The 21,648-nt window shown below is 41.1% G+C and overlaps 3 protein-coding genes across 9 annotated transcripts in view; 2 read left to right on the forward strand and 1 right to left on the reverse strand.

Annotated features, from left to right (window-relative positions):
- Positions 1-6,644, forward strand: part of LOC112250173 (scavenger receptor class A, member 5 (putative)) — a 79,470-nt gene extending 72,826 nt beyond the window's left edge. For all 3 annotated transcript variants that reach the window (XM_042321684.1, XM_024420089.2, XM_024420087.2), the window contains one exon: positions 3,454-6,644. In XM_042321684.1, coding sequence (XP_042177618.1) covers positions 3,454-3,587 — 134 coding nt within the window. In that variant the 3' untranslated portion in view covers positions 3,588-6,644. The remainder of the gene's footprint in view (positions 1-3,453) is intronic.
- Positions 6,645-6,900: 256 nt separating this feature from the next.
- Positions 6,901-13,564, forward strand: LOC112250175 (lymphokine-activated killer T-cell-originated protein kinase homolog). 3 transcript variants are annotated; one of them, XM_024420094.2, is made up of 8 exons: positions 6,901-7,069; positions 10,144-10,334; positions 10,421-10,560; positions 10,723-10,892; positions 11,404-11,430; positions 11,514-11,643; positions 12,619-12,789; positions 12,976-13,564. In XM_024420094.2, the coding sequence occupies exons 2-8, from the start codon at positions 10,156-10,158 to the stop codon at positions 13,197-13,199; spliced, it is 1,041 nt and encodes a 346-aa protein (XP_024275862.1). In that variant the 5' UTR covers positions 6,901-7,069; positions 10,144-10,155; the 3' UTR covers positions 13,200-13,564. The 3 variants fall into 3 exon arrangements, with proteins under 3 accessions (XP_024275862.1, XP_024275860.1, XP_024275863.1); XM_024420092.2 differs by lacking the exon at positions 6,901-7,069 and adding an exon at positions 9,710-9,841; XM_024420095.2 differs by lacking the exons at positions 6,901-7,069; positions 11,404-11,430 and adding an exon at positions 9,710-9,841.
- A 579-nt stretch (positions 13,565-14,143) lies between these two features.
- On the reverse strand, positions 14,144-20,328 carry LOC112250174 (N-acetyltransferase ESCO2). Of its 3 annotated transcripts, none has more exons than XM_024420091.2 (11): positions 20,215-20,328; positions 18,895-18,936; positions 17,889-18,792; positions 17,672-17,759; positions 17,516-17,579; positions 17,217-17,361; positions 16,975-17,106; positions 16,679-16,768; positions 15,423-15,566; positions 14,746-14,930; positions 14,144-14,534 (listed from the first exon to the last, which is right to left on the reverse strand). In XM_024420091.2, exons 2-11 carry the CDS (start codon positions 18,921-18,923, stop codon positions 14,402-14,404), a joined length of 1,914 nt encoding a protein of 637 aa, XP_024275859.1. In that variant the 5' UTR covers positions 18,924-18,936; positions 20,215-20,328; the 3' UTR covers positions 14,144-14,401. The 3 variants fall into 3 exon arrangements, with proteins under 3 accessions (XP_024275859.1, XP_024275858.1, XP_042177619.1); XM_024420090.2 differs by lacking the exon at positions 20,215-20,328 and adding an exon at positions 19,522-19,691; XM_042321685.1 differs by lacking the exon at positions 20,215-20,328 and adding an exon at positions 19,190-19,353.
- Between the last annotated feature and the right edge of the window lie 1,320 nt (positions 20,329-21,648).

The following is a 21,648-nucleotide window of genomic DNA, read 5'->3' on the forward strand; positions in this document are numbered from 1 at the left end:
TAATGTTTTCTTGTGGTTTTTACATTTTACAGAAAGGTTTTTTCATGTTCTGAGAACATTACTTTAAATAGAACCATGAGGAAACTGACAGAAAACATTATGCTAAATACTGAAATTCCCATTGAAGAACGTTGTTTCTTAACGTTCTCAGAACAAATTGAGAACAAACATTACTTTAAATAGAACCACGAGGAAACCTGGTGGAAACGTTATGCTTAAAATATTGAAATTCCCACAGGAGAATGTTGTTTCTTAATGTTCTCTGAACTATTTGAGAACATTCCCAATGTCAAGCCAGTTGGAGAACATTCATAGAACTGTAATGTAATCCAATGTAAACATGTTTGAACTTTTCGGAAATGTTCTGTTAACGTAATGAAATACCAAGAAAATAACGGTATTTTGTCAAGTTCCTTAAATGTTCCAAAGCCAAACAACTATCCTGCACAATTCCCAGAACGTTGTGGGAAGGTTGTATGCAAAATAACCATAGGACAACCAAGCTCTCACCAAGCTCTAAGAAACATATGGTTCTCAGAACATTATGTGCTAGCTGGGAAGCCACTTTGCAGTTTATCTCCATCTAGTTAGGAACTAACTACAGTACAGACTGTGATAAATGTGTTTCAGGGTGTTGGATTATGATTTTTATCATTTGTTTTTGTAATTGTACTTTTTTTATGGTGGGTATTAGTGCACACAGCAGTAGAATACTACTGAGATTCATATAAGTTTATATGGAAAAATCATAGGAACCAGATGCCATCAAAAAAGTCCCAGTGGTAATATCTGTTTCCTCTATGACTTTTTTTCAACAACTACCATTACATCACACACACACACACACACCTCTGTTAGGTCCAATCAACATATTATGGTGTATTAATATTATTTGTTTCTGGGAATACTTATTCCAAGAGCCATGCTTTAAAATGTATTATAATTCACATTGGCTTTTGAGGGCGAATGAGGACGAATATTTGAGGACGAATGAAACAATTGTAAATGTGTCTTTCATAGACCCCATTTGTGAGGCTAAGTTTTCTTTTCAAGTTTGCTTCATGTTCATGCTGCACTCAAGATGTTTCAGTTATTCAATGTAGTTGGTTGTGCTATGACTTGGAGTCGGCACGTTAGCACTTTATGGCGCTAAATGTGGTAGAAAGACCTTTGAGCAGAACTCTGATCATACACACTGTGTTCGCCAACATTCGAAGGGAAAATATTGCTCACACCTAAAGTTCAAAATGTTTCTGTGAACAAAAGGATAGAGTAGATAGACAATAGGCCAGGCCTTCGTGATTGTGGTCCGCCCTTGACTATACCGTTGGTCATAAAGTATATGGAAAACAATATGGTATGATATTTACTTACACATCCTGTTCTTAAACATGAGAGGGACAGGACTCATTTGAACATTAGGGATACTACTTCTTTGGAGCCAAGACACACAACGATAGATAACATTGCTGAAATTGAGACATTACTACCAAACAACACAAATAATTCTCATTACAGACTTCTATTTCTACGCTATATCAGACCAGTTCTGACGTTAAATAGTTTGATGGTCTAGTCTGCTGGCTCCAACTAGAGCAGGATATATTGATGTTTTATTGGCCTCTAATGGTCTTTCATCAAGTCTGTCTATGAATCCTCTCACCCCGTGCACAGCCTCTGATTGGTCTATGGAAGGAAGCCCTCATGCATATCTGTAAACTCTCATCATAGAGTAAAATAAATGAACGTCTGATTCAGGTTTAGAAAAACCATATTGTGCTTTTTGTGCTTGTTATTTTGTCAGCATTCAAATATAACCCTGATGAAATCTGATTCAAATGTGGAGTAAGACAGACATGCTTATGCTAATGTAACTTTGTGGGAACCTTTGTTGGGACAGAGACATTCATATGACATATTGCATCTTAAAAACATATATTATGTGGATTGGTTTGATATACTGTTTATCTGTGTGTTTTTTTTGCATGTATATTAGACCTTGTTGTTATAGATCAAACCAAGTTGGGTTATGTTAGGCATATATTTAAGATCCTGTCTTTGAATTATGTTAGTGAACTTCTCAAACCTGCTTATTTAGCAAGTAAAATAATTTAGATCCCAAAAAGAGCACAGTGGTAGAACAATAGACAGAGTGTAAAAGCATCCAGCCCTCAAGCACACAAATGCATTCCCATCAGTTTTACATACTGATTGATGACGTGACCTTTCTTCTCAAAGCGCATGATGAATTCATTGTCCCAAGTCTACCATTGTAACTCCAAACTCCTCATGAACAATGGAATTCCTAAGGTGCCTTTATACATTGTATATTCATTTTGCACATCATTCTTCAGACAGCAACAATTCATTAAGCCATCCCGGAGATCTTGACTGGGTCTTGAAATCATTTTAATTTGGATCAAGAAGCAGGCGCTGGGGGGTGTTGTCATGTTTGTTTGTCGGCCTCCCAGCTCTGTCTTCAATGTAATTGATACAACAATAAACCCAGTTTCAGACAGAGGTTCCATGCCAGAGGTCCCCTCTGGTGGTGCTTAGCTACCCTAGCTGATGCCTGTGGACGGGAGACAGGAGAGGCTTGCTCCAGTCTCCAGAACCTCTGTGTTTGTGGAGACACGGCGTGCTCTCATCCCTCTGCCAGATATCTGCCTCACATTAACGCTTCCAAGAGCTCTCAGAGGAGACTCGTGTGATGAATTACTCAGCAGACTGAGGGGCTAGGAGAGCTAGGAGAGGAGCCTGAGTATGGCCAGACTAGACTCTGCTATCACAGTCTCTTCACTTCATATAAAGGCTGTGATTTGAGAGAAAGAATAGAACATCAGAGCCTGATACTTGGCTGGCCCCATGCAACTCTCTCTTTAACATCAGCTATCAGAGCAGCTAACCAATCACTGTACATAGCCAATCTGTAAATAGCACACCCAACTACCTCACACCCATATTATTACTTACCCGCTTGCTGTTTTGCACCCCAGTATCTCTACTTGCACATCATCATCTGCACATCTATCACTCCAGTACTAATGCTAAATTGTAATTATTTTGCCTCTATGGCCTATTTATTACCTACCTCCCTACTCTTCTACATTTGCACACACTGTACAAAGATTCTTTCTATTGTGTTATTAACTGTACGTTTGTTTATGTGTAACTCTGTGTTGTTGGATTTTGTCGCACTGCTTTGCTTTATCTTGGTCAGGTCGCAGTTGTAAATTAAAACTTGTTCTCAACTGGCCTACCTGGTTAAATAAATAAAGGTGAAATAAAAAAATATGAAAAATGTCTTTGAAAAAAATCCTCTAAATCCCTCTATAATCTGTTGAAAACCATATGTTTCTGTAAGTACTGGAGTGACCTGCACTGTCAGGTAAATCTTGACTAAAGTGTTTCCTCTCTCTCTCTCTCTAATATATTCCCTGTCTATTTCTACAGGTACTGGGCTCATCTGGATGGATGATGTGGCCTGTGTTGGGAATGAGGACACCATCCACCAGTGCAAGTTCTCAGGCTGGGGCAAGACTAACTGTGGGCACGTGGAGGATGCGGGGGTGACATGCAACACCTAACACCCACCATTTTAACTCCCACTGAGTTCAATTCTAAACTGCAGAGTTAAATTGCAGATGACAGGCAGCGTGAGTTAGAGCAGAGGGGCTGCGTTCTGACGCCCTACACCTACTCACTGCTGTGGGCAACTGATTTGACTTCAGACCCTTTTAGGGCCTCATGGCCGACTTTGTTCAAGTAAAGTAGGTTTAACAATAGCTGAACTAGATTCAGTGCCTATAAAGGACCAACTTAAAAAATGGTCAGTCACAAATGTTTGTCCAATTGTTGACAGATGACGCGATTACAAAGAAAATAAAGGGAACTAATGCCATTTGAAATAGGTGTATGGCTTGGCCCCAGTACGATTGATTGGTTTGTGTCTGTCGATTTCAACATTTCTGTCTGTGGAAGCAAGCATTGTTTTTTTATCATCATGACTTAGAGTCTCTCTCTCTCTTTCATTCTTCTCCCTTCAACTGGCTAATTTTGATTATGTTAGAGTGCAGCCAAAAATGCCTCTTTCTTCATCGACAATTGCAGGGGCGGTTTGGAGACTAACGGTTGGTTTATGTATGGAAACCAGGACTAAAGTAAGACAAATTACAGCCCTAGGTGGCTTTTTATATTTTGGGAACATTTTTATGAAATGGTAAAACATGCACAACGACTTGAGGTTTATCACAGGAAAGGAAACAGGGAAATATAGATTATTGTGTGAAATAAGCGAAACCAACCGCTGATGTAATACACTTTCAAATGTAAATCAAGTGTTTCCATGAGCATGATATCTTTTATCATAGATTTCTGTAGATGAACCTAGGCAAATATTGCTTTGGGATAAGCAAAGATATGTGCTGAGGTCCTGAGGACTAGGTTTGATATACTCTGAGACACATAAATCTGGACTATCTCTCAGTTTTTCATTTGAAGCGTTGAAGCAGCTCCCCTTTAGACATGGTCCTCACTTTCATCCGCTGAGGTTCATATTCAGACAAGTGCTATTGAGGTGTTATAGAGTGCTATAGAGCAGTGGAGGTTGGTGGGAGGAGCTATAGGAGGACGGGATCATTGTAATGGTTAGAATGGAATAAATGGAGCAGTATCGAAGACGTCAAACATATGGAAACCACATTTTTGACTCCAATCCTTTATACCATTCCAGCCATTGCAATGAGCCCATAGCTCCTCCCACCAGCCTCCAGTGCTATAGAGTGCTATAGAGTTTTCTGGTTCGAATACCTGAGCCGACAAGGTGAAAAATCTGTAGATGTTCCCTTGAGCAAGGCACTTGACCCTAATTTGCTCCAGGGGAGCCGTACTACTATTGCGGATCCTGTAAAACAACACATTTTACTGCACCTATCTGGTGTATGTGACAACTGTCAAAGATAACACCTTACCCTCTTTGTACATTTTCATTCAGATTGATAATGCTTCCCTCTTGGGAAAGAAACTATAACAAATATTTTCTATTGGAATTCTTCAGAATTATTTTCATAGAGGGAAATTATTCTGGTTTTGTAGAAATACATATTCCTGCAGTATGTGATCATTACTATTATAATCCACTCTCAAATATTCAACTAGGGTGCAGTTAGTCTGTGAACATAGAGGTAATTGTTGCATGGATCTTCAACTGTTCTGTAAATTCATCAGTCATGCAATGCCTTTTCAAGTACAAGGGAGCAGCCTGCACACAATTTTGATTTGTATAACAGGGACCACAAACCCAAGTTCCACTTTAGGAACATACTATCAAATACTAGGATGCTATAATTGCCACAGTATGTGAAGTCGAGATTGGTTGATTTATTATACCATGGTACCCCCGTAACTCTAACCAACACTTTTATTTGACAAGATTTAATAAGGACTTTTGAGGAGTGCAATTATCTGTTTATCGATTGTGCTGGTCATAACACCTGGCCCACATGAAAAAAATACTACAGTTTACTATAGAATACTACAGCACTTGCTATAAAATTCTGCAGTAAACTGTAATACTGTAAAATACTATACTACACACTGTAGCATCCCTCGATCATGTGTGGTAGCACTTACTAGAGAACATTGGAATATACCGTAGAATACTATAGTAAATACTACAGTATTATCTGCAAAGAAAACACTGTAGTAATTACAACAGTAATGTCCACAAAAACACTACAGTCGGCAAAAACACTAAACTTTTTAAAACTATATTAAATACTACAATATTTAATTAGCATATACCCTGCCCATTCCCCTCGATTGTCACTAGTTACCACAGCCGCATAGTCTTTTAAGCCCCGCCTATTTCTACAATTTATCTTCTTAAAATGTGATTTTAAACCTAACTGTAACTTTAACCCTAACCTTATACACACTGCTAACCTTATACCTACCTTGAATTTAGATGAAGAATCAATTTTTTTCATACATTTTTATTGTTTATAGCCAATTTATAATTTGTGGGTATGGTAACTAGTGGAAAACATTCCCCTCCCCCATATTCCAATTTGTTCCACCCATAAATTAGAAACCTACATGCCAAGTATAGACCATATATTGTGTTACCCACAGATTATAGAAAAGAGCAGTGCTGAATTATCTGTTTAGACCCCAGTCTCAACTACATACAGATAATTGAAAACGTGATCTTTTTAGTACTTGTCCAGTAGATTTCCTCAAGGACAAAGCCTCCACTTATGTCAAATATAATAAAACAAAAACACTTATAGTAAGTACTACAGTAATCTCTTAAAAACACTACATTAAAAACTTTAGTATATACACTAGTTTTATTTTACTACAATAATTATACCATAGTTACTGTACTGTAAAATATAAATATACAGTATACCACAGTAAATACTACAGTGAATATTACAGTAAAGTCTGCAAAACACTACAGTGAATACTATAGTATTTATACCATAGTATAGTATTTTTTCATGTAATTTGAAATGTTTAAATAAATACAGTGAATATGTGACAATATGTCATATGTTCATTAGATAATACTTTGAAACTTGATATTTCTTGCTGATAAAAAAAGATAATGTACTGTTGAAAGAATAAAATGGTATTCATTTGTTTGTGTGGACATTTATTTTTATTAAAATGAGGTTAGAGGCAATTCAGTAGAAAGCTAAGTAATCCTATCCCATACTATAGCTACTGTAGGGTTTCCCAAACTTGATCCTCGGAACCTCAAGGGTTTTTGCCCTAACAGTACACAGCTGATTCAAATTATCAACAATTGATGATTAGTTGATTATTTGAATTAACTGTATAATCCAACCGCAAAGCCAAAACGTGCACCCTTTGGGTTCCCGAAGACCGTGTTTGTGAAACACTGCTGTAGCTACATCAAGAAAACAGGTGAAGATGGAGAGAAGAAGTTGGGCATGGCATCTCTGGATTGACAACTGAGAAACAATTACCTTAAAAGTGGTTCCACATGGAGGACGGATATAGAAATGACTGCTGGAGAATCACCTGATCACCTCAGCATATGGTGAGTCTAGGGCAGGGGAAGGAAACAGTGTTCCTGGAGTACTGCAGGTACTGCAGGATTTTGTTCCAACTAGGCACTACACCTGATCAACTGAGCTAATTGATCAGTTCAGTGATTTCATAAATTGAACACACCTGGTTTCAGGTCAGTTACATAATAAACATGAAGTCCCTGCGGCACTCCAGGACTAGGGTTGCCTACCGAGAACAAAGACCATGAATCACGAGTGAGGGGAAGATGTGTTTAATCAACATGTTTGAACTTTTATTGGGGGATTTTTTTAAAATTTTATTTTACATTTTAAAATTCTATTACATTTTAAAATTTTAAATATTTTTTTGTATGCAGGTAATAGCACTTATTCATTTTAACATATCAAATGTTTGGGTCTTTGGTACACTGAGATTCTTACTCTCTGATTGTGGGAGTCTTTAGTATCTGGAACTGTATCAATCTATTTTCTACCCTCAGTTTTATGTCAAACACAGACAAACAACACCAAGTTGTTTTATTTGAGGTATGACATGAGGACAATATTTGTTAAGGGGTATTTCATTGGAATTCACAGATGGACAAAGGAACCATTTGACTCTTATCCTCTATTGTACCCACAAGGCCTCTCTGGCATCAACATCCATGACTGTCCCATTGAGTCAGCTCTGTATGAGGATTTGAAATGACAATCTGTGAATCTATTTACAGTGATTTTGTGCAAGGGGTAGTGGGCTCAACAACTATATCTCTTCAGTTAATTTATGGAAAGAAACCACATTGTTCAGAGCAGGCTCACATCACATAACTCCGAGAGAAAGGGCAGTTCCAGTAATCAGCACTACTTGACGTGTAACTTTAAAAAATGAGTATGTTCCAAGGCTGCACTTCAAACTGCTACCCCAGAGCCCTCAAACTCCCCCATATTCCCATGAGTATTCTGGACAGGATTAACTCAATAAGAAAGATTTGACAGCCGCTGTTTGCTATTGTAAACTAGCAAGAGTTATCGGTGGCCTTTGGCCTGGATTTCCTGAACAGTCTTCCATCTCCTGTGTCTGAATGTTCAGATGAAGCTGCTGTTGGAACACGCACATTCTGTTGACATGTCCATATACAGAATTGATTAACATATGCACACTGGATATGATCCAAATTAAAGTTAAGCAAGAAATTGTCAAAATGCAGTTGATTATTCAAGTAAAACCATGGACAAATAAACCATGTATATAGAACAACATTTGACATTGAAAACATGCATGAAGTGATTAAATTGTGGATTTCCCCAATTCCACCCAATTTGAGCAGAGCTGAGGACAGCTCTTTCTTCCCCTCCAGAGCCCACACTGAGGTTTGACCAAGAAACACATATGTCTATAAAAACAACCAAAACATGTAGCAACAATGCACTCTCTTCATATTAAACTATGTTTCTACAATATAGTGCTGAATGAAAGAGGGAAACAACTAGGGTATTGAAATGGTTCCCACCAGTGATTAAACAGCATGCGGTACCACCTGGAAGGGCAGTATGACTGGGGCATGGTCTGCCCATTGCTATGGGGATGTCGTGTAGCTATGCACATGTGGAGAAATTGGGTAAGACACGTGTGCCTCAACTGTGCTTGGGATCATTTCAGACACACATGCAGGCTGCAGCAGACATCTGCTCAAATGTGGCTGGTTAAATAACAAATTAAACAGGGGATTTGTCCCTTGATCTGCAGAAAATCTGGATATCTGTTCTGCCACTAGAGTCCAGGGTTTGGGCCCCAAACATGAAAATGTAAGATAAATAAACTTTTTTTAAACTTGCGTAAACAGTCTGAGAGAGTGCAGAACATTTGCATGCCCAAAGCTATCTTTTCTCCCCTTAGAACACACACCATATCAGTCAAGAAAAATACACACATGCATTGAACATAATTGTTGTTTATAAGAGAGATAAACAACATGGGTTTGACAAGTTGGCTCTGCATGAATCTCACATTTCAGTGCACTACAGTAGGCCTTCATTGATTTGGAATCTGATATATTATGGTACCACAGGACCATCCTCCTTGCTCAACACACCACTGGTGGTCACATCTACCTATTTATAACCTGTGGTCATGACATGCACTATACGTTTGTAAGATGTTTAATGTAGGTTAAAGCACTTTGGTGCATCTACATGTACCCACCATCCACATAGACTGAAGGTCCACACAAACAACATACCTCTCTATTTAGCTCCTATGCCTGCCCTCTGCTGGTGTAATACATGAATTTTACTTGCATATGTATATATATATATATATATATATATTTGTTTTTAAAAATCAAACCAGAAGCACCATTAGCTACATCATGACATTATATTATACACCAGTGTGTCCATGCCACTGACCTGTATTTCAAGTAGTTGGTGGGCTCAATCTGGGCAGTGGAGTCTGCTGAGGGGAGGACGGCTCATAATAATGGCTGGAACGGAGCAATTTAGGTGCTACCAACCTCCTGTGGCTTAATCACTGTATATATCTATGGGCTACATATTCAGAGGGGGTGGGTTACAAATGCGGAACACACATTTCGGTTGAATACATTCAATTGTGCAACTGACTAGGCATCCACTTTCCCTTTTCATTACATATTTTAAAACGCTTTTTCATTTGACAGACGTGCCGTTTGTCCTTCTAGCGCGCCTGTACTTGACCTACGTAAACAATTTTTGAACGAAGGCTGGGCGCGTTTTCTGCAGGTTTTGTGATGAAGACATAGCTAGCTACAAGACAGAAATTGGTAAGAAATAATAATGAGTGAATTTATCCCATTATGCTTTAGTTACATAAAACGATCATAATCGTACGTTTGAGTAAATTAGCATGATCGCTATCTTTGGGTCCCTGCGATAACGTTAGATCACTGACGGTTGTTGAAGTTAGCCTAGCCGAATATGTAACTTACTGTTAAGGCATTACCGTCTTTGAATGGGAAAAAGTTCGCCTAGATCAGTGGCCTAGCCTTAGATAACACGTTAGCTAGCCAGTCAGCTGTGCTAGCATTGAACAATTATTTTACATCTGTCACATCTCTATTCACAGATCTAGGAAAGAATGGATTCCACTATTGCCAGTGATGTGAATGGATTCAAGACGCCCTGCAAACCAGACAGGGTTAAGAGCCATCTCTCTGGTAGCACTGCCAGTCCTAGAACTCCCATAACCATCCCTGCCTCCCCTTTCATGAAGAAACTGGGATGTGGAACTGGGGTGAATGTGTATCTCATGAACAGGTTTGTTTTGTTTAGCTTCTTCAATGTCACCCATGGTTTTGATGTGTCACGAGTCATGACCATGTTCCCATGTGCTCGTTTTTTAGAGTTGGTAAACTGAACCTGTCTCCATGGGCTGTCAAAAAGATCAACAACAAATGTGCCTCAAAGCAGGTGGGTGTCTACCAGAGACGACTCTGTGACGAGGCAAATATCCTGAAAGGCCTGCAGCACCCAAACATTGTTGGTAAGAATTAAAATGTTTTATTTTTTATAAGTGTAATGACCTATACTCCACATGAACAGGGCTACTGTACTTGTACATATTATAAAGATTGTGTTGAACAAATCCCATTCCATGCAATATTTGGTTCTTGATATCTGTATTAACAGCCATATGATTTGACAGGATTCCGTGCCTTCACCACTGCCAATGATGGCTCTAAGTGCCTGGCCATGGAGTATGGTGGGGAGAAGTCCCTAAATGACCTGATAGAGTGGCGAAGAGAGGAGGGCCTGAAGGCTTATCCAGCTGCCACCATTGAGAAAGTGGCCTTGCATGTGGCGCGTGGCCTACAGGTAACCTCGTACTCATCTTTTGAACCCAGTTTACACCTGGTCTAGGTCCGGAAGGGGTGGGTAATTGAGCGTGCATGTAAACAGAAAGCTGTAATACCAGGAGTACTGTAAACTGTATAGGCTTTGATGTGATTATACAGATAGGCTAATTGATATGGATGGCCTTTATTCATTTCTCATGCTTTGGGGAAGTCGGCAAATGTAATGTAAGCAAATGTAATTGAAGATTGCTTTTATACATTTTCCCCAACTCAATCCTCCTCTGATGTGAATACAGACATGTGGTGAAGGGTCTTTGAGTTTCTCCTCTATTGGTGTTATTACAAAAACAATTTGAGGTTCACGATTTCAAATGTTCTGTAATCCCCGGAGGGGGTGTTTTTTAAAGTGTCACTGCTGAGTGTAGATGTCTTTAATTTATTCCCTAGGTATGACCAAATAAACTTTAAAAGCCAAAAATCCCCTTAAATATCAATGTTCCTGTTTTCTCTTTCCCTCTCATTGTTCCCAGGTGCTTCATGTTATTCCATCTTTTAATGTGAGTCAAACACATGACTGTACAATTGTTATAGAAGTATAGGAAGGAAACACTGAAATGTATATATTTTCCACTTTCTCCAGTACCTTCACAACGAGAAGAAGCTATTACATGGCGACATGAAGTCTTGCAATGTTGTCATCAAGGGTGACTTTGAGACTGTCAAAATCTGCGATGTGGGAGTCTCCTTGCAGTTGGATGAGAATATGAAAGGTAGATGTCACCATCTGAGCTGAATACATCCAATTAAACACTGTGGAAAATAGGCATTACTTGGTATTTTGGTCGTTAGGCCTCGTTTCCCCATGTTGTCAGACAACCTGCCTTTTTCACTGTTAGTGTGAACCTGAGAAATTAGTCTGGTGTAAACACTGATTAGACTTTAACAAAGTACATTCCTACTAGCCTGGTTTAGGACTCTGGGAGTAATGCCAAACTTCTGTTGTTCCTGCAAAGTAGCCTGTAGATGATTTTCACAATGTTGCACGCACTCATGTCATGAGCCTAATGGAACGAATGCCAAGGGCTTTCTCATAAACACAGCCTGGGAATTAATGGTAGTGATGCTGTAGGGAGGGGTATAGAGTAACAATGTACAGGTGGTTTGCCATGTAAACAATGCCTGTTTTCATGAGGTCATAGAACCTCAATGAAAAGGGCACAATCAATATAATGTATTCTTGTATTTCAGAAATAGGCTTTAGGCCTAGGCAAAAGTGACTCATTCCGGGTGTCAAGTGAAATGCAATAAGAGTTTAGTTTACCTCAAACCAAATGCAGAAGAGCTAGAACTTTGTTTAATGCACATTAATCATTTTATATAGACTAAAATTGGTAATAGTTTCACCCTTTCATGCAGCTTGCTTGTAAATGCTTTGAGCAATGTGTGATTAATTATAGTTAAGAGATGTTAACACGGGCAAGAAAAATGAAAGGGGATCAAAAATGTTTACAATACCTCCACTTCTGTTACTTAGGCTTCAAAGCAAATACATTCCTCTTTATTCTTCAATAGTTTCTTAAACATGTTCCCAACTTTAAGATCTTTACATTCTATTTTGGGATTTTCTGAGAACCACAAATAGTCACAAATAAACTGTTGGTCAAATGTAAGAACTCCCAATATGCCTAAAAACCCTGGCTTCAATCACTGTATAACGTGTTTAAACCTATTCCTGCCTCTCTCAGTGAGTAATCCCAAAGCAGAGTACGTTGGCACTGAGCCGTGGAAGCCCAAGGAGGCTCTGGAAGAGGGAGGCGTGATCACGGACAAGGCAGACATCTTTGCCTACGGACTGACCCTGTGGGAGATGATGACTCTGGCCATGCCTCACTTGGAGATTGAGAACAGTGAGGAGGGTAAGGAGAGTTCTCATACTCTGGATTTGAATCTAGAGCTCTTTTTAAAAGGCTATTTCCCTTACGTTAACTTGTTTTAGATAATTACTTCATAAGATCTGAGATTTGTCAGTTTGTCAAACAATATCACTTGCTCAATGATTGCTTAAATATAAAAGTTTATTGTAAAATTACTTCTCTTTTTAGATGTCTCAATGGATGAGGATGACTTTGATGAGGATGCCTACTATGAGAGGTTGGGCACCCGACCGGCGCTGGACTCTGAGAGTCTTGGGGGAGCCTACCAGAGAATGGTGGAGCTCTTCTGGCTCTGCACGGAGGAGAATCCACAGAAACGCCCGGCGGCTGTCCAAATAGTTCAGGTTCTGGAGTCCAACATGCAGGCGGACAACGTCATTGTCATAGACTGATCAGTTAGACTAGTCTCATCTCATTCAAACCATACTGTAATGTTGACTAGTCCTGTTTTCATATCCAGAAACCTTTCCTGTTTGTCTTAACTTGTATGTATGCAATGTACGGTACTCTTAGGTGAATTGTAGTAAACAAAATGTCTCAGTAAATTGATAAACAATTTAAAGAAGCTGCTTTTCTAAAGACTAATACTTCAGCATTTTAGTAGTGTCATGTGTAGCCATGTGTTCATGTCAAATTGATGTGGGCATATATTGTGCAGCACAATCTGAAACTAAACATGTAATGTAAAATAGAGGAAGGAATTCTCAGCTGAAGCAGTCAGATTGTTAATGATCATGCAATTAAATGAATATGCTTAGATGCTCATCGTCATTAAGACTAGCCTGACTGAAATTGTATCTTTATCAACTTAACTGTGTTATATACACTGAACACATGCAACATGCAAAGCTTCTCTCAAATTTTGTGCACAAATGTGTTAGATAATTTCTCCTTTGAGAATCCATTCACCTGACAGGTATGGCATATCAAGAAGCTGATTAAATGGCATGATCATTACACAGGTGCACCTCGTGCTGGGGACAAGGCCACTTTAAAAGGTGCAGTTTTGTTGCAACACACATCTCACGTTGAGGGAGTGCACAATAGGCATGTTGACTGTAGGAAAGTCCACCAAATCTGTTTCCGGGGAATGTCAATTTCGCTACCATAAGTACCAACTGCAGACCAAATGTAGCCACGCCAGCCCAAAATCTTTGAATGTTGCGTTTTATATTTTTGCTCAGTACAGATATTTAGCTCACAATGCATTTTTGTAAGTAGCAGCAGCACATAACGGTTAGTTCTATTGCTGACAAACCTCTCTACCCAAAATGCACCTGTTTCACTAGAAGACTGCAGCATGACATGTATTTTCCATGAAATTGTGATTCTGAAGTGTGATAAGAGGTAAAGATTTTATTCAAACTATGTACAAGATGTAGAAGAGATCAATCACCATCTCTTCAAAGTAAGTTACTACATACTGTCCAGTTTAGCATTCTCTATGAAATGGGCTTTAAAATGTGTGATTAGAAATGATGCATGTATGTCCATTTAAAAGTGGTGACGGTAGTGTGATAATGTAAATGTATATTTTCCTACGTTTAACACATACTCATTAAAGGACCAAAATATGTCAAATGTAATTTCAGCCTTAACCAATGAAATTGTAGACCATAAACGCAGGCGTCTCGCAGTACTTTGTGGCGAACAGTTTGCCGTCTGGGGTAGGGTCAGAGAAGGCGATTTCCTCCTTGGTCAGGTGGCCCCCATACATAAAGGAGTTTCTGAAATGACAGAAATACATTCATTAAAATGGGATATGACCTTTCCTGGTTAAATCAGGAATAACTCCGTTTATATATCACTGAAACGAATGCACCCTCAAACCAGTAGCTATCCACATTTTCCATTGTTGTGTAGACCACATCCCTTACATTAACAACAGCCATTTATCTCAAGTCGTTAGCACTACCCAACCTGTAATAATTCTCTTACCGGACAGTGTCGAGCATCCTTGTGGCGATGCCCTTCCTACGGGCCAGGCTGAACACCCAGATACGGCTGACCCCACAGATGGCCTTCTCTGGGGTGATAGAGCAGCACCAGACCCTGTGGTGCTCCATGAAATCCTCCTTGGTCATGTCCTTAGTCTGCTCTGGCTGCTCCAGCACTCTGAAGCCCTGGAAACAAAGGGCAAGATAGCCCAATCATTCATCAGTCACTCAGCTAAATATCCCTGTAAGATAGCAATCCACTCACCAACTACACCTAGTTAGAAAGCGAGAATAACCAACCAAGTGTGTTTACAAAGACCTGATTGAATCTCCTTGAGTACTCCCCTATTGGTAGTTATCTGTCATATGTGCTCTGCAATGAGGCATCAGATGACCATCCCGTCACTGGCCCTCATGAACAAGAGTTGACAGCAGAAATGACCGTGCACTAAAGCTCACGTCTGATTCTATCTGAGCGTATATTAGTTAATTTCTTGATAAATCAAACTTCATCTTTCGCAAGCACGCGACCGGAAATTAACATTATCACAGGCCTTTACGTCACCATAGTCAGGTAAAATACTCCTGATCCATTACTGAAAAACCTACCATGTTTGGAGCGTGACACATTTGAACAGAGCGCAAAAGTTTAGCAGCACCGGAGAAAATAGATTTTACCTGTCGTATGTGCTCTGCAATGAGGCAGCCGACGACCATCCTGTCACTGTTCACAAACAGATAGGTTTTAGTCTGGCTGGGGCAGCTGAGGGACACTTGTTGGAAGCCCAACTCGTTGTCAGCAAGTTGCCTCACATCTTCTGCCTAATAAACATTAAGCATGAACAAGTGGTTAAGTGGGTTCAGAATTCCATTCACACCAAATGCATAAACAAACTGATGTGATTGATACAGTTGTGGAAAAAAATATTGGCATCCTTGCACTTTTCTTAAATAATTCACAATTTCTTCTAAAATAAGTTGAAGTTGAAAACTTTAGTTCCCCACACCTCAACATTGCAGAAACAATTTTATTTTTGTAAACTTAAGTTTACAATTTTAAATTGAGAAAATAAAGACAAATGGCATGGACAAAATTATTGGCACCCCAGCTAGTACATGGTTGCACAGCCTTCGGCCAAGATAGAAGCATTTGTTGGCAGTTGTTCATCAATGAGCTTACTGGACCATTCTACTAGCAATTTGGCCCACTCTTAAGCAGCAAACTGCTCTAATTCTTCAATGTTTGAGGTTATGCCCTCCACCAACTGCTGTTTTCAGCTCTCACCATAGGTTATAGATATGACAGAACAGTCCAGCGCTTCTTGAACCAATTCTGTGCTTTTGATGTGTGTTTGGGGTTGTTGTCCGACTGGAAGACCCACAACCTTCAAAAGGGACCGTTTTTGGACGCTGGATTGAACATTGCAATCCAAAACACCTTGATAATCTGCTGACCAGAAGCAGCTAAGCAACCCCTCAGCATTATCGAAACCTTCCCCATGTTTGACTGGGAGGATGGTGATCTTTTCTTTGAATGCTTAATTTGGCCATTGGTAAACATAGGAACACTCTGACCGAGGCACATCTAAGCCTTATTGAACTTCTCAAAAACCCACCTAAACAAGCCTAAATCCCGGGGAAATGTTCTGTGGACCAATTAAACACAATTAAAGCTCTTTGGCAATAACGATCAGCGTTTACTGGCGACCAAATGAAGCATTCAATGGAAATAACACCCTCCCTACAATCAAACAAAGGGGAGGGTTGATAATGCTGTGGGGTTGCTTTGCTGTCTCTGTTACTGGGGGCCATGAATGTGCGCAAGGAGTTTTGTAGACCAATGTTCAACCCAGTGTCCAAAAACTGTCTCCGTTGAAGGTTGTGGGTCTTCCATTTTAGAAGGGAATTATTTAAGAGAAGTGCAAGTACTGTACCTTTCTGACAGCGTATTTTGGATCATCTGGTAGAACCAGAATGATTTTTCCATCCCAGAAATCTGCTACCACCCTCTCTTTCTTCCAGCCCTGGGAACGAGAAGGAAACATTGATTAAGCAGCCGTCAGAAATCAAGAGAGAGAGAGAGTGGTCAGTTACATTTTCCCCCCACTAAACCATGGCAGACGATTTGGCTAAGCTTTTGTGGAAAAAATAATGAGCCTCTCTAAAAGCAACATCCTTAGGGCAACTTGTACACATCAGTAGGAGGGAGGAAACGCCTGGGCGTACGCACCACAAACTTAATACTGTCCAGAAAACGGTTATGGAACTGTGTGTGCTGGAAGTTGTCTTCCAGGCTGTCTGCAGTGTAGATCATGCCACATGACCCACACGTGGTGGCACCAAACTGCTTCTGGCCTGCATCCTGAGGTAAACACAGAGCATTAGCAGAGCTCACAGATGGCAGGGAGAGAGAGGTAACAGTCATCATCAACATTTCCATCCATGAATCTGTCCATCAAAGGATTTACTTACAATGATGAGTTGATCATCAGCCTGTTTATTCATATCTCTCTTCTTCCTGTCTCTCCTCTCTTTAGCAGCAGAGGGAATGGGGTGACCAAGGGAAGAGGGGGTGCTGCAATTCATTGGAGAGGTCTGAGCTGCTTTCCTCTGGGGCCTACAGGGAGAAAATAAACATTATAATAAATGCATATACCCTCCTGTATACAGTGTTACTATTACTTGACCATGTGCGAGACTGTAAATAATTTCCTCCCTGGAGGGCAGTAAACCATTTTAGCTGAAAATAAACAGAAGTGGTTTTTGCCTACCTCTTTGATTCAGATCCAAAGATTGTACACATAGCTGAGGATTCTACAGAATCGGCTAAGGAGTCTAAAGGGGAGAGAGAAATCATAAATTAAAAAGACATTTGATTTGAAGTAAAAACATATGAATGATAATTGACCAATGACAAAAAAAACTACCTTTGACTGGACTGCTGATACAGGTTAATGGGCTAATATCACTGAGATCAAACACTGCATGAGAGCCTGCATCTGTGATAAAGTCCTCCTACAAACAGTGAAAGAACAATATAATAAAATGTAGTATGTATACACTATGCTTTGTTAATTATTTCCCCACAGGATTAACAGACATTGAGAATCAGGCTAAACACGTTTCCAGTGATATACAGCTCACCTGAGTGTTTATTTCTGGGGATCCTGAACATGTGGGAGACAAAGATATGTTTAACACAATGCTGACATCCTTGGTCATGCCATATTTCTCTGCTATAGCTCTGGGTGACAGGGCCTCAGGTGACTCTGGACTCTTTAGCAAATCCTGGACACTGGGTGGAGACTGCAGCTCTTCCTGCAGTTTCTTCACTACAACAGCACATCGATTTGGAGATGGGGCTTTTTGTTTTTTTTCTTGTTTTCCCTCTGACGCATGAACCAGAGCATTTGTTTTCTCAAAACTCAAAGCTGGCTTGGTAGATTTCGGGGCAGACTTTTTGACAATGGAGGCTGGCTTTTTTCCTGTGCTGAAAAAGGCAGCCCCAACGAAGATCTTAGGCTTGGGCTTAGACTTGAAACCACCGAAGGTCAAGGGGATGCCTTTTTTCGGCTCCACTTTCTTTGTGCTGGTGGGTGCTTTAGGTTTTGAGGAATTGATCAGGCTTGATTTGAAGTTGCAGCTTCCCTTTAAGCCAGTCTTCACACTGTGTACAGCGGCCACTTTCTTGACCTTGTTACTGTTAATCATCCTCTTTTTCTCAGCATCTGTCAGTATTCCATACGGATCCACAGTGGTCAGCCTTGGCAGTGATTTGGTCTCATTCAGCATCTTCCTCTCCAGGGGTGTCAGGTACAAAGGTTTGCGTTTACCATAGAAGGACCCTGTAACCACAGCAGGCTGGAATGGAGAGGCTCTCTTCTGAGCAATCTTTAGGGGAGATGGAGCTGGTGATCTCTGAGGGGATGGGCAGTTCTCCTTCTCCTGGTGTCTGGCTGACATCTTCTTTAGTGGAGACTGGTGCAGCCAGGGTGACTTTCTTTTCAGGGGAGATCCTCCATCCTTGACAGGCCTTTCAGCTGGGCGACTACAAATGTTGTAGTAGAATAATAAGGATGTTAGTCAATGTTATATGCATGATTGATTGATTTAACACATATGATGGACTAATGCACATCTTGTAACGCACCTGTGCTTCCTTGTAGTGCTAGGCATCATGTTTCTAACTTCACTGGAAGAATAAATAGCATCAGTAAATGAACCATGCGTAATCAGTTAGCATAACAACAATAATACATTATAATTGAAATGCAAACATAATGTCATTTAAACACTGAACATTTATTGTTAAATATCTTGACGCTAAATATTTGTGAAGACAGCAGTCTCTGCAGCCAGGGTTCAGTGGCTGAGTGAATAATATTTGGAGGGATCATCATGGATTGCCATAACTACCCAGCTACAACACTGTCTGGCAAACATACCTAACGTTAGTAGCTAACGTGAAGTGATCAAACTTGCCAGCAACTTTTTACCAAAAGGTTACTAAACTAATTTTAGCTAGAAGTTTGCTAGATACTCGTTTTTGTGCCTGACAGGATTCTTAATCGTTAGCTAATTTAGCGTACAGAGTTGAAGTGCACACAGGGGTGTATTCATTATGCCTGTTTGCGGTTCCGATTGGTTCTTAAACGGTTACAAAACGTAATGAATACACCCTAACAGTAGCTGACTTTCAAAATCAAAACGTCATGCCATCTAAACACTTTTGCTAACTGACTTTAATCAAATACATTGTTTTTCCACAAACACATACCAAGCAGACGTTATCCACAACGTAACAAAGTTAGAAAGTTGTGGAACTGTGGTTTGCTTGCCACAACCAGCGTTCTGTTTCCCCGCGGTTCTTTCACAGACTGTTTTGAATAGCGCGCGCCTCTTTGCAAAACAGTTACCCAACACCACTTAAGCGGAAACAGCGACGACTTCCGTGTCAACTTTCAGCACAGTTATCACGAACTCTGTGCTTATCTCGTTATGATGCACATGTATTTTCAGGTTTAAAAAAGTTGTTTCCATTCATGCAGGATGGTGTTTTACTTCACGAGTGCAGGTGAGAAGCTGAGCTTGTCTTTTAGCTGGCTAGCCCGTACATAGTTAGTTAACGTTAGGTAGTTAGCAGTTGAGCTAACTAGAGAATCTTCTTGAATCGTTTTGTTAATTAACTAGCAACGTTTGATGTCTTGTGAGAGAGCTTTCATGTCACATAATCAAAATAGTTAGTTTTTGTTTACATTCAGGCCAGCAGATGAAACGTGAGTCTGCCTTCTCCCGAAAGTTTTCAGCCATTAACGTTAGTTTCGCCCACGACTGGCTCATGTGAACTACAATCCCGACGCTGTTTAAACGTTTAGAAACGTCAATAATCACAGTTTGCAATATGGCATTTGAAACATATGTCCCTTTGATCAGCGAGAAAGACTCCTTCAAATAAAAAAAAGACACTTACTGTAGCAGTTATACACAGATCCATTCTGGCTGGCCCAATCCCATCTTCCAGCTGCCCGAACGACGGTGGGGTCCCTCTCCTGCCCCATCTCCTCGTGCTAAGGGTCGACAGCAGGGAGGGGCACATCGTGAGGTGAAGCAACAGCCTGTTTTTCCCACGTGGGTCTTCCCTGGTTTTTGCAGAGGTACTGGGTAATTTATCCCTCACCGGGTTCCTATTCCTCCAAGCGGGTCACGACATAAGCTCTCCCAGGGCTCCGTGGCCTTGTTGGCTTGGCTGAGCTTATGGCTTGTCTTTGTGACAGGTGTGATGGTGTCCACCATCACCGCCATTGGGGCGTGTCTGGGGGACCCATGCGCTCGGGGTGCCAGAGGGAAGGCTGGCCCCGGCAGGTCATCTGCCACACCCTTCCTCTGCTTCTTCTCCCGGTCTCCTTCTCTGGGCTCTGGGACGTCTAGCGTCTCTACGCGCAGCGCACGTACATGGCATCCTAAATGTGGCAGCAGATATGCTCTTGAAGGAGGGCCCGCCACCTTGGGACTGGAGCCTACATCCCCAGGTGGTGCAGCACCTGTGGGACAAATTCGGGAGGGCGCAAGTGGACCTGTTTGCCTCCTTGGACAATGCACACTGCCACCTGTGGTACTCCATGTCGGAGCCACCAGGGCCTCTGGGCTTGGATGCTCTGGCTCACGATTGGCCAGGGCTGGATCTTACGCATTCCCCCCTTTTCCCCTGATCCAGGCTGTGCTGGACAGGACCAGGATGGCAGAGCATTGTCTGCTGCTGGTGGCCCCATACTGGCCCAGACAACCCTGGTTCAGCCTTCTGTCCCTGTTGTCTGGGACACCTTGGCAACTTCCCTTGAAACCAGACCTGCTGTCTCAGGTCAGGGGAACTCTGTGGCATCCGAGGCCGCACCGCCTCAGTCTGTGGGCTTGGCCACTGAACGGCACCAATGGTCCATGTTAGGACTACAGGAGGGTATAATGAACACCATGCAGAGCGCAAGGGCGCTGGTTACAACTGCGGCATACCAGTTGCTCTGGCGGTTGTTCTGCTCTTGGTGTACTGGTATTGAGGTTGTGCCCGAGTAATGCTGGGTGCAGTAATGTCCTCCAATACCTGTAGTCTCGCTTCGATGAGGGTTTGGCAGCCTCTACCCTGAGAGGTTATCTGGTCGCTATATCTGCCTGCCATGTGGAGTGGATGGAGAAGCCATAGGGGTGCCATCCCTTGGTCTCCAGGTTTATGAAAGGGGTTCGTCCCGTGCGTCCAGCTAGGACCCGCTCAATGGCGAGCTGGGATCTGGATGTGGTATTGGCAGGTTTGACAAAGCCGCCTTTCGAACAGTTGGAGTCAGCCTCCCTGAAACACCTCTCTATGAAGGTGGATTTCTTGGTAGCGATTACTTCCATGAAGAGGGTGGGTGAG

This window comes from Oncorhynchus tshawytscha, linkage group LG05, assembly GCF_018296145.1.
Source record: "Oncorhynchus tshawytscha isolate Ot180627B linkage group LG05, Otsh_v2.0, whole genome shotgun sequence".
NCBI lineage: Eukaryota > Metazoa > Chordata > Actinopteri > Salmoniformes > Salmonidae > Oncorhynchus > Oncorhynchus tshawytscha.

Excerpts from the sequence above, each read along its gene's own strand:
- LOC112250175 (XM_024420094.2), top strand. The coding sequence starts at position 10,156 with ATGGATTCCACTATTGCCAGTGATGTGAATGGATTCAAGACGCCCTGC. Across the intron at positions 10,561-10,722 it reads GCAGCACCCAAACATTGTTG|GATTCCGTGCCTTCACCACT; the intron begins GTAAGAATTAAA and ends ATGATTTGACAG. Across the intron at positions 11,431-11,513 it reads ATGTTATTCCATCTTTTAAT|TACCTTCACAACGAGAAGAA; the intron begins GTGAGTCAAACA and ends CACTTTCTCCAG.
- LOC112250174 (XM_024420091.2), bottom strand. The coding sequence starts at position 18,923 with ATGATGCCTAGCACTACAAGGAAGCACAG. Across the intron at positions 17,362-17,515 it reads TTTGGATCTGAATCAAAGAG|GCCCCAGAGGAAAGCAGCTC; the intron begins GTAGGCAAAAAC and ends TTCTCCCTGTAG. Across the intron at positions 16,769-16,974 it reads TGGACAGTATTAAGTTTGTG|GGCTGGAAGAAAGAGAGGGT; the intron begins GTGCGTACGCCC and ends TCTCGTTCCCAG.